This window comes from Mesoplodon mirus (genome assembly GCF_964341445.2).
Source record: "Mesoplodon mirus genome assembly, chromosome: 3".
Classification (NCBI taxonomy): Eukaryota; Metazoa; Chordata; class Mammalia; order Artiodactyla; family Ziphiidae; genus Mesoplodon; species Mesoplodon mirus.
Window position 1 is genome coordinate 113,419,230 of NC_138978.1, and position 18,874 is coordinate 113,438,103.

Here is an 18,874-nt window from a genome sequence, read left to right on the forward strand (position 1 = left end):
CTGTATCTATGGGCCACACATATGAGAAAAACACTATGGAACATTTGCCTGTGGATTCCCCGAGCAAATGAGGTTACAATGGGACCTCAACAATGTGAGATAATTCCTGACTTCTTGTGTCTCCACTGTTAAGATGTAGATACTTAGGTGATCACCAGGCTCATTCCCAACTTAACTTTTTTGTTCCTTCACAATATCCTGGACATTCAAATTTGTGTTTAGTTCCTTGTAAAAAATTATTTCATTTAATTTTAACAACACCTTTATAGGGTAGCTATTTTATCCTCATTATAAATTATTGTGTATTATAAGCATCCCAGAAGCACTCTCTTATTGTTAAAACCTTTGATTATGAGTATTAATTGTGCATGACAATTTTGAGCAGTTTGGGGGGATGGAGTTGGGAGAACTCCCTTGCATTAGTGTTATAAGTGTCTCAGGAATACATGTCTGCAACAGGTGTGCTCATTTTTCAAACCTAAGACCCAGCTTTGTGGGGTTAGGGCATGAGATGGCTTTGGGCTCTTGTCAACCACAGTAGAATCTTAAGATTGTAGCCTCTTTCATCCTAGTGCAGTCACTAGGCCACTGATATAGGGCACTGACGTAATCCTAACCTGAGCCCAAAGGTCTAAGTCCATGTACTCAAAAAGAAGTCTGTACAAACTTTCACCCATGGTCACAACTTTTACTCAAGCTCCATATCTGACTCACTAGATGCTGCTAGATAGTATCCTGCTGTGACACAACAGAGCAGGGACATAACAGACAAGAAACACAACTTGTTCACTAACCTGTGATCATGCATGTTTTGGTAGGGTTGGTATATGCCAAAGCCCATCACTGACATGATTTGGATACCATTAATCTTATCAGGTTGCCGTTGGCAGCGGGTGTACCTTCTCTGTGGTGTAATCAAAGAATTAATATGAACACCATGCTTATATAACCTGAGCAATGAATGAAACAGGACTTGGGGTTATACTTTATTCTGGAATTTAACACTGATTCACTAGAAAACATTGGACAAGTTGCCTAAACTCACTGCACCTTCGTTTACCCATTTGTGAAATATCCTCTCTGTACCTCAAGGTTATAACAATCATAGGTCCTGGATTTTAGAATTGTTCTACAGATACCTCATTCAAAGATTCAGCAATACTTATTATGTGCCAGGTAATCTTCTAGGTACAGTTGAATTTTCAACATATCTAAAAGTGAAATTATCTTCTCTTCCTCAGCCCAGCTTTTATCTCTTATATTCTCTGTCTCAGTGGTGGCGTCAACATCCATCCAGTTGCCTGAGGCAGAAACCCCTGGGCGTCAGTCTCAGTGTTTCTCTTTCCCTCAGTCCTGTTTCTCCTTCCCTCAGCCCTACATCGGTCCTCTCAAGTGTACCCTCACAAATGAAAAGAATCTATTACTCCCTTGCTAACCCTGCCTCAGTGTTTTCACCCTTGTGGTCTCTCTGCCTTGAACACGCTCCTTCCTGATTTCACATAGCTGGGTTCTCATCATTCAGATCTTAGCTCAAATGTCATTTTGTTAGTGACATGTTCTTCAACCCATCCAGTACAGAGCTGCTCCCCAGTCCTGCTCTTAATCTATTACCCTTTTTTTTCTTTTACCATCTTATTAGCACTAATACTACCTGATAACTCACTTGTACACTGCCTCCCCACCGCCACCACTATTCTGTCTGTCTCCAACACAGGATCTAAACTCTGTAAGTGCAAGGACATTTTCTGACTTGTTCACCTCCATTCCAGACACTGGGGATGTGGCTAGCATAACCACTATTTATTGTATTCATCCGGAAAAATCCAACCTGGTAAAATCCAGTTCTCTAACTATTCCTCACTTGCACCCAGCACACACTATGCGGACTGGTCTCGCAACCATAAACCTCAAGTGTCCCTCGCTGCTGTTTGGCAATTTTCTCCAGTCAATTCACTCTCCCACTTCCCCAGACAATTATTTCACACCTTTCCCTCCTGAAACCTCTAACCCCACTCCCCCTCCTCAAGCTCATCTGATGACTTTGTTTCTTACTTCACATACACAACAAAAACAGAAGAGATATTCCACGTGCTCTCCCCACCGCTTCTGTACATACACTGTGCTTCTGTGTGTTCCAATGCGTGGACTGTCCATGCTCCTATCTGGACCAACCCCTCCACTCGTACATTGGGTCCCACCTCCTCTCACTTAAGGACATCACTCCTGCAGCATCAGTTTTTCTGTCGATTGTTTTTCCCTGAGCTTTCAATATGCTCTAATGTCATCCATCTGCAAAACAACCCTCCCCTTGACCCTATTTCCCCTTTCAGTCATTGCTCCCAGTTTTCTGCTCCCTTTTACAGCAAAACTCTTTGAAAGAGGCATGAGACATTTCGTCTCCACTTTCTTTCCTCCTATTCCATTTTTATTTTATTTTTTTATTTTTATTTTTTTTTTGCGGTACGCGGGCCTCTCACTGTTGTGGCCTCTCCCGTTGCGGAGCACAGGCTCTGGACGCACAGGCTCAGTGACCACGGCTCACGGGCCCAGCCGCTCTGCAGCATGTGGGATCTTCCCGGACCGGGGCACGAACCCATGTCCCCTGCATCTGCAGGTAGACTCTCAACCACTGCGCCACCAGGGAAGCCCCCTCCTATTCCATTTTTAAAACCCACTTCTGTATACAGAAATCATTCTTGTCACGGTCAACAATGACTACCATATTGCCCAATCCAGTGGTTATTTCTCTGTCCTACCTTTATTCCACCTCTTAGATGCATTTGACACAATCACTCACTTCTTAAAGCACCTCATTTGGCTCAGGGACACCATGTTCTTAGTTCTCATACTATGTCACAGGCTGTTTGTTCTTCTTAGTCTCTTCTGCTGGTTCCGCCTCATCTTCTTGTCTTCTAAATATTAGTTGTCCTAGGCTTAGTCTCTTTTATAGTTTCAGTCATCTCTTAGGGGGACCCATCTAGTATCAAGGCTTAAGGTCTATCTTAAAATGAGGACTTCCATATTTATACATTCAGTTCCAATCTCTCCCCTGAATTCCAGACTAATCTGATTATCTATTCAAAATCTATACTTGAATATCTAGTAACCATTTCATGCTACTCTGTCCAAAAATGAATTCTTCATGTTTCTCAAACCTCCTCATTCTCAGTCTTCTCCCTTCCATAAATGGAAACTCCATTATACCATTTTCTTAGGCCAAATCCCTGAAATCACCCTTTATTCCTCTACTTCTCTCAGATACTTTGTCAGTGTATTTTTTTAAAACTTACCAAAAAAAATATTTATTTATTTATTTATCTTTGGCTGCATTGGGTTTTTGTTGCCGCGCACAGGCTTTCTCTAGTTGTGGCGAGTGGGGTCTACTCTTCCTTGCGGTGCACGGGCTTCTCATTGTGGTGGCTTCTCTTGTTGCAGAGCACGGGCTCTAGACACGCGGGCTTCAGTAGTTGTGGCTCACGGGCTCTAGAGCGCAGGCTCAGCAGTTGTGGCACGCAGACTTAGCAGCTCCTTGGCATATGGGATCTTCCTGGACCAGGGCTCGAAACTGTGTCCCCTGCATTGGCAGGTGGATTCTTAACCACTGCGCCACCAGGGAAGTCCCTGAATCAGTGTATTTTATAGGCTCTACCTTTTTTTTTTTTTTTTTTTTTTTTTTTGCGGTATGCAGGCCTCTCACTGTTGTGGCCTCTCCCGTTGCGGAGCACAGGCTCCGGACGCACAGGCTCAGCGGCCATGGCTCACGGGCCCAGCCGCGGAGCGGCATGTGGGATCTTCACGGACTGGGGCACGAACCCGCGTCCCCTGCATCGGCAGGCGGACTCTCAACCACTGCGCCACCAGGGAAGCCCGGCGCTACCTTTAGAAAATATCTAGTATGTTACCACCTCTCACCACTCCAATGCCACCACAGTGACCCAACAACTATCCTCTCTTGCCCAGACACCTGCAACAGTCTCCTAACTGGTCTCCCTGCTTCCACTCTGCTCTCTTCTATAGACTTTTCATACAGCATTCAGAGTAGACTTATAGGCATCATCTCAACTAGCTGACTTGGAGTCTCTCAGTTACCTTTATACAGTTACCTAGCTGTGCTTTAGATGCCAGACTAAATATACCAACAGAACACTTAGCTTATAGCTAGTATCCTATCTCTGGTATTATACAAAAACAAATGTACTTAAAGTTAAAAATAATGAACACCCTTTTGTTTGAGCTGCAGGTAGTTGATATTGCTGCTTTAGTGGATAAGTCTACCCACAGAGCCTAGAGGGGAAGAAATAAGTCAAACACAGAGACCAGGATGCAAACGCCACTCAGGAGCAGCCACATAGGACAGAAGCCCCTCCAGAGAAGCCAGCAAAGGGCACAAGTCTATGTTAAGGTTTTGAGAAAATACCCGGGTAGGATATCAGTGTAGCCCCATTAAGTGACTTTCTCTTTCACCTTAACGTTGATCACTACCTGATTTTACTTGCTTATTACTTGTCTCCTCCTTTTGAAATATAAGCTTAAACTATAAACTTAATATAAGTATAATTTACTTAAATGTTCTACAGATGAGATCAGTGGCCTCTATCTCCAGTGCCAAAAGAGTGCTTGGCACATAGTAGATGTTCAGTCAGTATTTACAGAATGACTCAAGACACAAAGCTAGCTTCACAAACAGTGCTTTGTTTGAGTTTTTATGAATAAACAAACCTGAAGACATCTCCTTTGTAGCTAAGTTCCCCCCTTTATTTAAAGGGGGTGAAGATGTGGGGAGTGCAACTTTAATCTGTGTTTACTGAAGGTGGAAGCACCAAGATTTAACCTAAATAGGAATTCAGTATTCTTATGACATTACCCAGAGAATAACATGGTCACTGTTCCAGCTTTGTCAATTACCACTCCAAGTCACAGTTTCTTCAACTGTGATGTAGGAACAATTATGCTACCTATTTATAGGGTTATCGGGAGGATTAAATGAGACAGCAACTCTAACGCATCAATAAATGCAGGTATTTGGTTGTTATCATAATATTTGTATTAGTGGTATACGACTAATCATAAATCACTACATCTTAAATCCACTTAAAGTTTATGTTGAGTCATGGTGACTCACAATCTAACATAGCGCTTCAATTTGCTCCCCATAATTCACTTAAGAAACCCAGTGTGGCAACGACATCTTTCATGATTTTAATTTTCTACCATTCAGAAGTTCCACCCTACAGACAACAGGGAGTAAGAGGATTTCAGGGCCCAAGCCAATTTATTACTCGTGTAAACTGAACTTTACAATCTTGCTGTGAATTGCTGAGGGGCAGAGACGATGTCTTACTGAATGCTATAACCCCAGAGCCCAGCAGAGCACCTGGCACATGACAGTCAATGTTGATTAAATAATAAGTGAGTGACGAGCGTTTCAGGTCATCAGTCGCCTAGAGAGGGCATAAGCTGTGAGAATCGAGCGGCCCCACGCGCACCCGGCTGCAAGCGCTCCTCAACAGCGGGTAGGATACCTTCCGGCACTCTCCGCGCCCAAACCTCAGCGCCGGACGCGCCCTCTGGCGGCGGCGGCGCCCGGGGGTTAGGCCGCGAACGTCGGGAAGGAAGCGCGCGGGGCGGCGCAGGGCGGAGCCTCGCCGTGGCTTGATGGAGCGTGAGGGCGCTGCGACCCGCGAGGGCCGCATGCCCGGCTTTCTACAGAGTCTTCAGGGCGAGAGCCGAGTCGAGGCGGCGCGGGCGCGGGTGCAGGAGCAGGACTTGCAGCAGTGGGGCCTGACAGGTCAGTGGCCACGGGGGAACTTCCGGCTACGCCGCGCGACTCTTCGGGACTCTCCTCTCCCGGCCCGGGACCCGGCGCCAGGAACGGTCCGGCGGTGCCGCGGGTGGACGTCTTGTGGGTTTTTAACCTGAGGACAACAGGGCCTTCCCTTCTCGCCCCTGCGGTGGGGCTGGGCGGAGAGGAACCCCGCCTGGGGCCAGGTAGCCCTTACCCCGCCTGCGCAGCGCGCAGGGCCCGCGGACGCGGGAAGAATGTGTTTCCCGGCAGGGAAGCGAGGCCCGCCCGCGGCCCCCGCCACCCGGCACGCTGGCCCTGTGGAGGGGGAACTTGGTGAGGCCCCTGTTCGGAAGGTAGGACCGTCCTCTCTGAAGAAGCGGAGGGCGTCCTAGCGCCCCAAAGGTGTGGGTTTAAAATTTCTGTTCCGGTGGGTTTGGAGGCCTGGCTTGGGGGGTTTAACTAGTTGCTTGTGTAAAACTATCAGAACTCTGATCCAAGCTTCACTTTTCTTCTTCGTTTACCGTGCGCGCGCATTTCTTTGATAATACTCCACTGGTTAATTCTCCCTCAACGCTATAATTTGAAGTATGCAACTAAGCAAAGTTCATAAACTCATTACTGCATGTAGCTATTTTATTTATAGTAGCCTTTCCCTAGAAACTTCGAAGCGCGAAAACTTGCATCCCCCTGAGGTCTGCAGGCAGGGGAGCAGACCGCATCTCTGGATGGAGGTCATAGGATGGAGAGACCCAGTCCTATTTCCCGGCCTGCTCTTGACTCACCACCTAACCTCTCCCATACTCGTTTTATTTATAAAATGGGGAACGCAGTGCTGTGCCTTAACTGTCTTACTCTTGGATCAATAATAATGATGTATTATTTATTGAGTGCTACTGAGAGCCACATGCTACAAGATGTTAGGTGCAGAGATGAGGATACAAGTGTGGGCCCTGCTCTCCTAGAGTTTCTAGATTGGAGTCTGTGAGTGATTTCAAAAATATAAACAAGTATCTATTGAACTCATACTGTGTGCCAAATACTAAGGACGGGTGAGGTTTTGTTATGAATGAAACAAAAGGGGCAGTTCTATGTCCAACTTAGAAGAGGGATGGGAAGAGATAAATGGACAGTACAGACATGGAAGAGAAAGAACTCTCCCTTCTTGAGGCTCTGAATCTATGAAAATGGTATCTCTGTGTCTGTAAGGAGTATGTATCCAATTTAAATATGAATTTACAGACTGATGCTTTTAAGTTTGGTGTAAAGTTTATATGTTTATAGAGCCAAAGTTTGTTTTTGTTTTTGTTTTGCGGTACACGGGCCTCTCACTGTTGAGACCTCTCCCGTTGCGGAGCACAGGCTCCGGACGCGCAGGCTCAGTGGCCATGGCTCACGGGCCCAGCCGCTCCGCGGCATGTGGGATTCTCCCGGCCCGGGGCACGAACCCGTGTCCCCTGCATCGGCAGGCGGACTCTCAATCACTGCGCCACCAGGGAAGCCCAGAGCCAAAGTTTATACATGATTATTTGTGTTTGCCTATTTCCTTGCATGTGTTTTTGGGTATGATACTATGTGTGAGAGAAGGCTTGTTCTAATGTGCACATTGATACTGGACTGTCAGTAATACACTTGGAGAAATATACACATGGACCAGTGCTGTTACTATAGTGAAATTGAGGAGATAGATAAGAGGTTGCAAGTTTGCCTGGATGAATTAGAGTGAGTGAATGAAGAAGTAAATAGACAAATGTGGAAGCTTGGTGGTGGGCATGGATAAGTGGATAGTGGGGGGAAAGAAAAAATTAGAAGATAGGTATACTCAGAGGAATAACCATTTAATCTTATAACTTGAAATTCCTATTTCTATTTGCCAGAATAAATTAATATTCTTAGAAACTATTCTTTGTGAGTTGGTTAAACATGGTTAATGCTTTTTTTTCCCTCTGATTGACAGAAGTAGTACATGTTCTCTGTAAATCATTTAGGGTAATGTTTTATGCATAAAGAAAAAACAGTAATATACATAATCCTATTACTGTTAATATCTTATTATCTATCCTGCCAGTCCTTGGTCTGTGCATGCATATGTGTGTATGTAATTTCTTTTTTTCTTTCTTTTCCAGGGTGGAGCCGGGACTGAGGGAGAAGTGCAAAAATGGGGTTTCATGTACTTTTTGGAAACTATAATTTTCTTCCTTATTATCATTTAGTCTTCTTCAATATCATATTTATTAGGTACAGACTATTTCAGTGTATGGATGTGCTGTAATTTAGCCAGCCACTCTATTTAGGTATTTAGGTTCTTTTTTTGCTATTTTAAATAATACTAAAAAATATACTTGGAACCAAATATTTATTATTGCTATGATTTTTTTTTAATTGGAGTATAGTAGTTTTCCAACGTTGTGTTAGTTTCTACTGTACAGCAAAGTGGAGTTCCCTGTGCTATATAGTAGGTTCTCATTAGTTATCTATTTTATACATATTAGTGTGTATATGTTAATCCCAACCTCCCAATTCATCCAACCCCCCCCCTTTCCCTCCTTGGTGTCCATACGTTTGTTCCCTACATCTGTGTCTCTATTTCTGCCTTGCAGACCGGTTCATCTGTACCATCTTTCTAGATTCCACAAATATGCATTAATGTACGATATTTGTTTTTCTCTTTCTTACTTCACTCTGTATGACAGTGTCTAGGTCCATCCACATCTCTACAAATGAACCAATTTCGTTCCTTTTTATGACTAAATAATATTCCATTGTGTATATGTACCACATCTTCTTTATCCATTCGTCTGTCGATGGACATTTAGGTTGCTTCCATGACTTGTAAATAGTGCTGCAATTAACATTGGGGTGCATGTGTCTTTTTTTTTTTTTTTTTTTTTTGCAGTATGCGGCCCTCTCACCATTGTGGCCTCTCCCATTGCGGAGCACAGGCTCCGGACGCACAGGCTCAGCGGCCATGGCTCATGGGCCCAGCCGCTCTGCGGCATGTGGGATCTTCCCTGACCGGGGCACGAACCCGTGTCCCCTGCATCAGCAGGTGGACTCCCAACCACTGCGCCACCAGGGAAGCCCCATGTGTCTTTTTGAATTATCGTTTTCTCAGGGTATATGCCCAGTAATGGGATTGCTGGGTCATATGATAATTCTATTGTTAGTTTTTTAAGGAACCTCCATACTGTTCTCCATAGTGACTGTATCAATTTACATTCCCACCAACAGTGGAAGAGGGTTCCCTTTTCTCCACACCCTCTCCAACATTTATTATTTGTAGATTTTCTGATGACGGCCATTCTAACCGGTGTAAGGTGATGCCTCATTGTAGTTTTGATTTGCCTTTCTCTAATAATTAGTGATGTTGAGCATGTTTTCATGTACCTCTTGGCCATCTGTATGTCTTCTTTGCAGAAATGTCTATTCAGGTCTTCGGCTCATTTTTTCATTGGGTTATTTGTTTTTTTTGATATTGAGCTGCATGAGCTGCTTGTATATTTTGGAGATTAATACTTTGTTGATTCATTTGCAAATGTTCTCTCCCATTCTGAGGGTTATCATTTTTTTTTATGGTTTCCTTTGCTATACAAAAGCTTTTAAGTTTCATTAGGTCCCATTTGTTTATTTTTGTTTTTATTTGCATTACTATAGTAGGTGGGTCAAAAAAGATCTTGCTGTGATCCATGTCCAAGAGTGTTCTTCCTATGTTTTCCTTTAGGAGTTTTGTAGTGTCCGGTCTTACATTTAGGTCTTTAATCCATTTGGAGTTTATTTTATTTTATTTATTCATTCATTGATTAATTAATTCATTCATTTGTGTCTATGCTCGCTCTCCGTTGCTGCGTGCGGGTTTTCTGCAGTTGCAGTGAGCAGGGGCTACACCTCGTTGCAATGCGCAGGCTTCTCATTGCAGTGGCTTCTCTTGTTGCAGAGCACAGGCTCTAGGCGCACAGGCTTCAGTTGTTGTGGCATGTGGACTCAGTAGTTGTGGCTTGCAGGCTTTAGAGCACAGGCTCAGTAGTTGTGGCGCACATGCTTAGCTGCTCTGTGGCATGTGGGATTTTCCTGGACCAGGGCTTGGAACCTATGTCTGCTGTATTGGCAGGCGGATTCTTGACCACTGTGCCACCACGGAAGTCCCGCACCAAGTCTTAGTTGTGGCAGGTGGGCTCCTTAGTTGTGGCATGCATGTGGGGTCTAGTGCCCTGACCAGGGATTGAACCTGGGCCCCCTGCAGTGTGAGTGCGGGGGCTTATCCACTGTGCCACCAGGGAAGTCCCTCAAATTTATTTCTTCCCCAGCCCCGAAGCATGCCTTACTGCCTCCTAGAGGTTAGAAAGAAAAAGACTACATTTCCGAGACTTGCCTGGAGTTGTGTTGTGCATATGACTTGACTTCCACCTAGCAGATGACTGTGGAAGATTTGGAAGAGGAAAGTGAGGGAGAAAGGCTGCAGTCCCTGAGGGATTTAAATTTTCTACATTTCTTTTGGCCGTAACTCTTAACCTCAGTGGGGTTGGATAGGGTACTGAGCATCCACTTTGCTGGCACGGTTTGCAGCTGAGGCACTAGGGTCCTGGAGCTGACAGTTGGGGTAATGGCCTCCTGGTTTTTCCCCTCTAGGTAACTTATGTCATTTTTCTCTGGCTGCTTTCAAGACATTTTCTTTGTCTTTAGGAAGTTAATTATGATGTGTCTTGGTGTATATTTCTTTGGATTTATTCTTTTATTATGTTTGAAGTTCATTCACCTTGAATCTGTAGGTCTTTTGCCAAATGTGGGAAGTTTTCACCCATTTTTGTGAGTACTCTTTTTTAGCCCTGTCCTGTTTCTTATCTCTTTCTAGGATGTCAATGAATGAATGTAGTTCTTTTGTTAGAGACTTGCAGTTCCCTGAAGCTCTGTTCATTTGTTTTCAGTCTGTTTTCTCTCCATTGTTCAGGTTGAGTAATTTCTATGGTTCTGTCTTACAGTTCACTGATTCTTTCTTCTCTCCATTCTGCTATCAAGTACATTCTCTGAGCTTTTTACTTTGGTTATTGTATTTTTAAATATCTTCTTTTTCTTTGCTGAGACTTTCTTTACTGAGGCTTTCTATTTTTTCAGTTGTTTTAAGCATGTTCATGGTTGCTTGTTGAAGCATTTTTATCATTGCTGCTTTAAAATAAGTGTAACATCTGTGTCATCTGGATGTTGGCATCTGTGGATTATCTTTTTTCATTCAGTTTGAAACCTTCCTGGTTCTTGGTATAATGTATGATCTTTTTTATTGAAACCTGGAAATTTTTGTCTTATGTTTTGAGACTCAGGATCTTATTTAAACCTTCTGTTCAGTTGTCTGTTTCATGCTGCTCTGGCAGGGGAAGGGGGGTTGCTGCTTTGTTACTACCAGGTGGAAATAGAAGTCAGGCTCCCCCTCTGAGCTTCTCTTGATACCTGGTGATAGGGAGGGGGTTCCTCCTTACTTCTGGGTGAGAATGAGAGTACCGGCTCCCAACTTGGTCCCCACTGACACTGGTAGGGGTGGTCTCATTACCTCTAGGCAGTGATAAAAATCCTGAGTCTCCACTGGACCTCCTTTGACACCATTTCTAGGGGTAGTTGGGGAGGGGGCTCATAAGATCTAGTAGGGGTAGAAGTCCAGGCTCACTATGTGGTCTCCATTGACCTGCATGGGAGGGAGAAATGGAGTGGGGATGGCCTCATTATTGGTGAGTGGGGATGAAAATGCTGGCTCCCTACCTAGCCCTCTCTGGTACCTTCCTGCTGGGGATGTTGGGGAACTTCATTACAACCTCTTGAGGGTGGAGGTGTAGTTTCCCATTTGGCCTTTGCTGATGTGGGTGGGCCACGTTTTTTTCCGTATGGTGTTTGGCTTAACTGGAGTGGTTATTGTCTAAAAGTTTACATTTTCTGTCTCTCTAGGCTGTCCCTTTCCTTTGGCTAGTGGGAGTAGGCTTTTGTGGGCTTTTTTTGTTTTTCTTTCTATGTCCATTGGCATTTCTGGGTGGCCAATTTCTTCACCTCTAAGTCTGGATATATGAGGCAAAAAGAAACCCAGGGAACTCATCACTGTGTTGTTTACTGGGTCCCGAGGTTACTAACCAGTCTGCCTTCTTCACCCCACCTTTTCAGAGTCATCTTATCATGTTCATTTTCTTTGTAATATTCAGGATTTTTAGTTATATCAGCAAGAGGAATGGGGAAAAGAACATCTCCATCTTCCCAATAGCAGAAGTCTCCAGATTTCACATTTTAATTTTCTTTGATTTTCTGAATTTTCTAACGTACAATATGTGGATAATACCTAGTACATGGGATCATTATCAGCATTAAATGGGGTAACTTATGTACAGTGTTTACTGCTCTCTGTGGTACTTAGTAAGTGCTTAATAAAAATAATTTGTTAATCTTTTCAATGTTCTACAATTATATATTGTTTAGTTTCTTTTTAAATGTCATGAGATCAAACCAGAGTTTTACTTTTGTTAATAGTTTTTCTATAAAGTATGTTTGGGGTCTTCCGTCTCCCAAAGATATGGCTGTTCTCTGAAATTGGATTTTATTTTCAAGAGAGAGAGAGGAAAGAGAAATGGCAGAAGCTCTATGTGGATTTCAGACATTTTCTGTTGTCCCTGTGCACTGTTAAAACACCTTCTATGTAAGGTTGTTTCCATTCTTAACAGCCTGCTTCTTTTTTTTTTTTTTTACAACTTTATTGGAGTATAATTGCTTCACAGTGGTGTGTTAGTTTCTGCTTTATAACAAAGTGAATCAGTTATACATATACATCTGTTCCCATATCCCTTCCCTCATGCATCTCCCTCCCTCCCACCCTCCCCATCCCACCCCTCCAGGCGGTCACAAAGCACCAATCTGATCTCCCTGTGCTATGCGGCTGCTTCCCACTAGCTATCTACCTTACGTTTGGTAGTGTATATATGTCCATGCCTCTCTGTTGCTTTGTCACAGCTTACGCTTCCCCCTTCCCATATCCTCAAGTCCATTCTCAAGTAGGTCTGTGTCTTTATTCCTGTTTTACCCCTAGGTTCTTCATGACACTTTTTTTTCTTAAATTCCTTATATATGTGTTAGCATACGGTATTTGTCTTTCTCTTTCTGACTTACTTCACTCTGTATGACAGACTCTAGGTCTATCCACCTCATTACAAATAGCTCAATTTCGTTTATTTTTATGTCTGAGTAATATTCCATTGTATATATGTGCCACATCTTCTTTATCCATTCATCCGATGATGGGCACTTAGGTTGTTTCCATCTCCTGGCTATTGTAAATAGAGCTGCAGTGAACATTTTGGTACATGACTCTTTTTGAATTATGGTTTTCTCAGGGTATATGCCCAGTAATGGGATTGCTGGGTCATATGGTAGTTGTATTTGTAGTTTTTTAAGGAACCTCCATTCTGTTCTCCATCGTGGCTGTACCAATTCACATTCCCACCAGCCGTGCAAGAGTGTTCCCTTTTCTCCACACCCTCTCCAGCATTTATTGTTTCTAGATTTTTTGATGATGGCCATTCTGACTGGTGTGAGATGATATCTCATTGTAGTTTTGATTTGCATTTCTCTAATGATTAATGATGTTGAGCATTCTTTCACGTGTTTGTTGGCAGTCTGTATATCTTCTTTGGAGAAATGTCTATTTAGGTCTTCTGCCCATTTTTGGATTTGGTTGTTTGTTTTTTTGTTATTGAGCTGCATGAGCTGCTTATAAATTTTGGAGATTAATCCTTTGTCAATTGCTTCATTTGCAAATATTTTCTCCCATTCTGAGGGTTGTGTTTTGGTCTTGTTTATGGTTTTCTTTGCTGTGCAAAAGCTTTGAAGTTTCATTAGGTCCCATTTGTTTATTTTTGTTTTTATTTCCATTTCTCTAGGAGGTGGGTTAAAAAGGATCTTGCTGTGATTTATGTCATAGAGTGTTCTGCCTATGTTTTCCTCTAAGAGTTTGATAGTTTCTGGCCTTACATTTAGGTCTTTAATCCATTTTGAGCTTATTTTTGTGTATGGTGTTAGGGAGTGATCTAATCTCATACTTTTACATGTCCCTGTCCAGTTTTCCCAGCACCACTTAATGAAGAGGCTGTCCTTTCTCCACTGTACATTCCTGCCTCCTTTATCAAAGATAAGGTGACCATATGTGCATGGGTTTGTCTCTGGGCTTTCTATACTGTTCCATTGATCTATCTTTCTGTTTTTGTGCCAGTACCATACTGTCTTGATTACTGTAGCTTTGTAATATAGTCTGAAGTCAGGGAGCCTGATTCCTCCAGCTCCGTTTTTCGTTCTCAAGATTGCTTTGGCTATTCGGGGTCTTTTGTGTTTCCATACAAATTGTGACATTTTTTGTTCTAGTTCTGTGAAAAATGCCAGTGGTCGTTTGATAGGGATTGCATTGAATCTGTAGATTGCTTTGGGTAGTATAGTCATTTTCACAATGTTGATTCTTCCAATCCAAAAACATGGTATATCTCTCCATCTATTTGTATCATCTTTAATTTCTTTCATCAGTGTCTTATAATTTTCTGCATACAGGTCTTTTGTCTCCTTAGGTAGGTTTATTCCTAGATATTTTATTCTTTTTGTTGCACTGGTAAATGGGAGTGTTTTCTTGATTTCACTTTCAGATTTTTCATCATTAGTGTATAGGAACGCCAGAGATTTCTGTGCACTAATTTTGTATCCTGCTACTTTACCAAATTCATTGATTAGCTCTGTAGTTTTCTGGTAGCATCTTTAGGATTCTCTATGTATAGTATCATGTCATCTGCAAACAGTGACAGCTTTACTTCTTCTTTTCTGATTTGGATTCCTTTTATTTCCTTTTCTTCTCTGATTGCTGTGGCTAAAACTTCCAAAACTAGGTTGAATAGGAGTGGTGAGAGTGGGCAGCCTTGTCTTGTTTCTGATTTTAGTGTAAATGGTTTCAGTTTTTCACCACTGAGGACAATGTTGGCTGTGGGTTTGTCATATATGGCCTTTATTATGTTGAGGAAAGTTCCCTCTATGCCTACTTTCTGCAGGGTTTTTATTATAAATGGGTATTGAATTTTGTCGAAAGCTTTCTCTGCATCTATTGAGATGATCATATGGTTTTTTTCCTTCAGTTTGTTAATATGGTGTATCACGTTGATTGATTTGTGTATATTGAAGAATCCTTGCATTCCTGGAATAAACCCCACTTGATCATGGTGTATGATCCTTTCAATGTGCTGTTGGATTCTGTTTGCTAGTATTTTGTTGAGGATTTTTACATCTATGTTCATCAGTGATATTGGCCTGTAGTTTTTTTTCTTTGTGACATCCTTGTCTGGTTTTTGTATCAGGGTGATGGTGGCCTCGTAGAATGAGTTTGGGAGTGTTCCTCCCTCTGCTGTATTTTGGAAGAGTTTGAGAAGGATAGGTGTTAGCTCTTCTCTAAATGTTTGATAGAATTCTCCTGTGAAGCCATCTGGTCCTGGGCTTTTGTTTGTTGGAAGATTTTTAATCACAGTTTCAATTTCAGTGCTTGTGATTGGTCTGTTCATATTTTCTATTTCTTCCTGATTCAGTCTTGGCAGGTTGTGCATTTCTAAGAATTTGTCCATTTCTTCCAGGTTGTCCATTTTATTGGCCTTGAGTTGCTTGTAGAAATCTCTCATGATCTTTTGTATTTCTGCAGTGTCAGTTGTTACTCCTGTTACATTTCTAATTCTATTGATTTGAGTGTTCTCCCTTTTTTTCTTGATGAGTCTGGCTAATGGATTATCAATTTTGTTTATCTTGTCAAAGATCCAGCTTTTAGTTTTATTGATCTTTGCTATCGTTTCCTTCATTTCTTTTTCATTTACTTCTGATCTGATTTTTATGATTTCTTTCCTTCTGCTAACTTTGGGTTTTTTTTTGTTCTTCTTTCTCTAATTGCTTTAGGTGCAAGGTCAGGTTGTTTATTAGAGAAGTTTCCTGTTTCTTAAGGTGGGATTGTATTGCTATAAACTTCTCTCTTAGAACCACTTTTGCTGCACCCCATAGGTTTTGGGTCATCGTGTCTCCATTGTCATTTGTTTCTAGGTATTTTTTTATTTTCTCTTTGATTTCTTCAGTGATCACTTCGTTATTAAGTAGTGTATTGTTTAGCCTCCATGTGTTTGTATTTTTTACAGATCTTTTCCTGTAATTGATATCTAGTCTCATAGTGTTGTGGTCGGAAAAGATACTTGACACAACTTCAATTTTCTTAAATTTACCAAGGCTTGATTTGTGACCCAAGATATGATCTATCCTGGAGAATGTTCCATGAGCACTTGAGAAAAATGTGTGTTCTGTTGTTTTTGGATGGAATGTCCTATAAATATCAATTAAGTCCATCTTGTTTAATGTATCATTTAAAGCTTGTGTTTCCTTATTTATTTTCATTTTGGATGATCTGTCCATTGGTGAAAGTGCGGTGTTAAAGTCCCCTACTGTGAATGTGTTACTGTCGATTTCTCCTTTTATGGCTGTTAGTATTTGCCTTATGTATTGAGGTGCTCCTATGTTGGGTGCATAAATATTTACAATTGTTATATTTTCTTCTTGGAACGATCCCTTGATCATTATGTAGTGTCCTTCTTTGTCTCTTGTATTAGTCTTTATTTAATGTTTTTTTTTTTTTTTTTTGGTGAGTGAGTTAAAATGTCCTCTGTATCCTTCCTAGAGTTATTCCTCCCGAGCTACACACACCTTAAATTCCTTTTGGGTTCCATTGCGTAGATACAAGCCCATGAAAATTTGAACATAGGGTACTTCACTCCATTTTAAATATCCTAACTCATATTGTGGCCAAACCTGATTACCTAACCTACTAAGTTTTTTCCTTTTAATTCCTGTTGTCCATATCTTTCCTAATCCTGGAGTAAATGGCCCAGAGGGGTATTGGTTGGGACTGATGCAGCCTGACCCATTTCAAACAAGCCTGAGGTAATGTCTCTAATTCCTGAGCTATCCAAAATTCCACTCTTAAGTCAAAATCCACCGTGCAATTTAGTCAAGATTTGCACTTACAATTTTAGATGCTAACCCTTCCAAGGTAGTCTCCCAACCAGGTGTTAGTGCCCAAAAATTCACAAAGAAATGGCACAGAAGACGTCCCCAATTGTGTTGATGATGGGTGGGACTTGGTCTAGCTATAAGTTGGGAATAAAGGGTAAGCACTTGTAAGGGTCAGAGGGAGGGGAGTAAAAGCAATAAAAAGTCCACCTTGGTGGTCACACAGGTCTTCTGGGTTTAATAGAAGAAAGAAAGAAATAGAGCAGGAATGAACAAGAATACAAGAAGAAGAAGAAAAACCTCAGAGTCAAGGAGAAGAGTATAGAGATGAACAATCCTGTCTTGGACCTGCTGTTGGATGTGCATAAGTATACGGGGTTGACCCACCAGTCAAAAATGAGCAGACGTTGGCAGAGCATCTTCCCCTGTATGCCTGGCTCGTGGCATCCTACTGGCCTCTTTAGGACCAAGACTTAACTCTCAACATTTTCTTACCTTACCACTGTCCCTTGGTGGTCGCCAGCTGAAACCGTGCACTTCAGATTGGGACTTGAACTCACATGCTGGGACTTGAACCCAGCCTAAGCCCTGACTGGGACTTGAACCCACACGGCCGGGACTCAAACCTGGCCAAAACCCTGATTGAGACTGGAACCCATGCAGCCAGGACTCAAACTCAGCCAAAACCCTGATTGGGACTCAAACCCATGCAGCTGGGACTTGAAACCGGCCAAAACCCACAGTCTTCCAACTGAGATCACACACCTGGTTTCAGGACTTAATGAATGACTTAACGATGTTTTATCGCAGAAAGAATTCAGTGAGAGACAAAGTGGTAGGTAATAAGTGGATTTATTTAGAGAGAAACACACTCCACAGACAGAGTGTGGGCCATCTCAAAAGGTGAGAAAGGCCTCTTGTAATAGTCTTTATTTTAAAGTCTATTTTGTCTGATACGAGAATTGCTACTCCAGCTTTCTTTTGGTTTCCATTGGCATGGAATATCTTTTTCCATCCCCTTACTTTCAGTCTGTATGTGTCTCTAGGTCTGAAGTGGGTCTCTTGTAGACAGCATATATATGGGTCTTGTTTTTGTATCTTGTTTTTGTATCCAGCCAATCTGTGTCTTTTGGTGGGAGCATTGAGTCCATTTACATTTAAGGTAATTATTGATATGTATGTTCCTATTCCCATATTCTTAATTGTTTGGGGTTCGTTATTGTAGGTCTTTTCCTTCTCTTGTGTTTCTTGCCTAGAGAAGTTCCTTTAGCATTTGTTGTAAAGCTGTTTTGGTGGTGCTGAACTCTCTCAGCTTTTGCTTGTCTGTAAAGGTTTTAATTTCTCCATCAAATCTGAATGAGATCCTGCTGGGTAGCGTAATCTTGGTTGCAGGTTTTTCTCCTTCATCACTTTAAATATGTCCTGCCAGTCCCTTCTGGCTTGCAGAGTTTCTGCTGAGAGATCAGCTGTTAACCTGATGGGGATTCCCTTGTGTGTTATTTGTTGTTTTTCCCTTGCTGCTTTTAATATGTTTTCTTTGTATTTAATTTTTGACAGTTTGATTAATATGTGTCTTGGCGTATTTCTCCTTGGATTTATTCTGTATGGGACTCTCTGTGCCTCCTGGACTTGATTAACTATTTCCTTTCCCATATTAGGGAAGTTTTCAACTATAATCTTTTCAAATATTTTCTCAGTCCCTTTCTTTTTCTCTTCTTCTTCTGGAACCCCTATAATTCAAATGTTGGTGCGTTTAATGTTGTCCCAGAGGTCTCTGAGACTGTCCTCAGTTCTTTTCATTCACTTTTCTTTATTCTGCTCTGCAGTAGTTATTTCCACTATTTTACCTTCCACCTCACTTATCCGTTCTTCTGCCTCAGTTATTCTGCTGTTGATCCCATCTGGAGTATTTTTAATTTCATTTATTGTGTTGTTCATCGTTGCTTGTTTCATCTTTAGTTCTTCTAGGTCCTTGTTAAATGTTTCCTGCATTTTCTCTATTCTATTTCCAAGATTTTGGATCATCTTTACTATCATTATTCTGAATTCTTTTTCAGGTAG

General features: G+C 42.0%; 1 protein-coding gene across 2 annotated transcripts in view; it reads left to right on the forward strand.

Moving 5' to 3' along the window:
* The first annotated feature begins 5,588 nt into the window (after window positions 1-5,588).
* The window catches only part of CHD1L (chromodomain helicase DNA binding protein 1 like), a 60,873-nt gene continuing 47,587 nt past the window's right edge, over window positions 5,589-18,874 (forward strand). For both annotated transcript variants that reach the window (XM_082613705.1, XM_082613706.1), the window contains exon 1: window positions 5,589-5,788. In XM_082613705.1, the coding sequence (XP_082469831.1) occupies window positions 5,656-5,788 (133 nt within the window). In that variant the 5' untranslated portion in view covers window positions 5,589-5,655. The remainder of the gene's footprint in view (window positions 5,789-18,874) is intronic.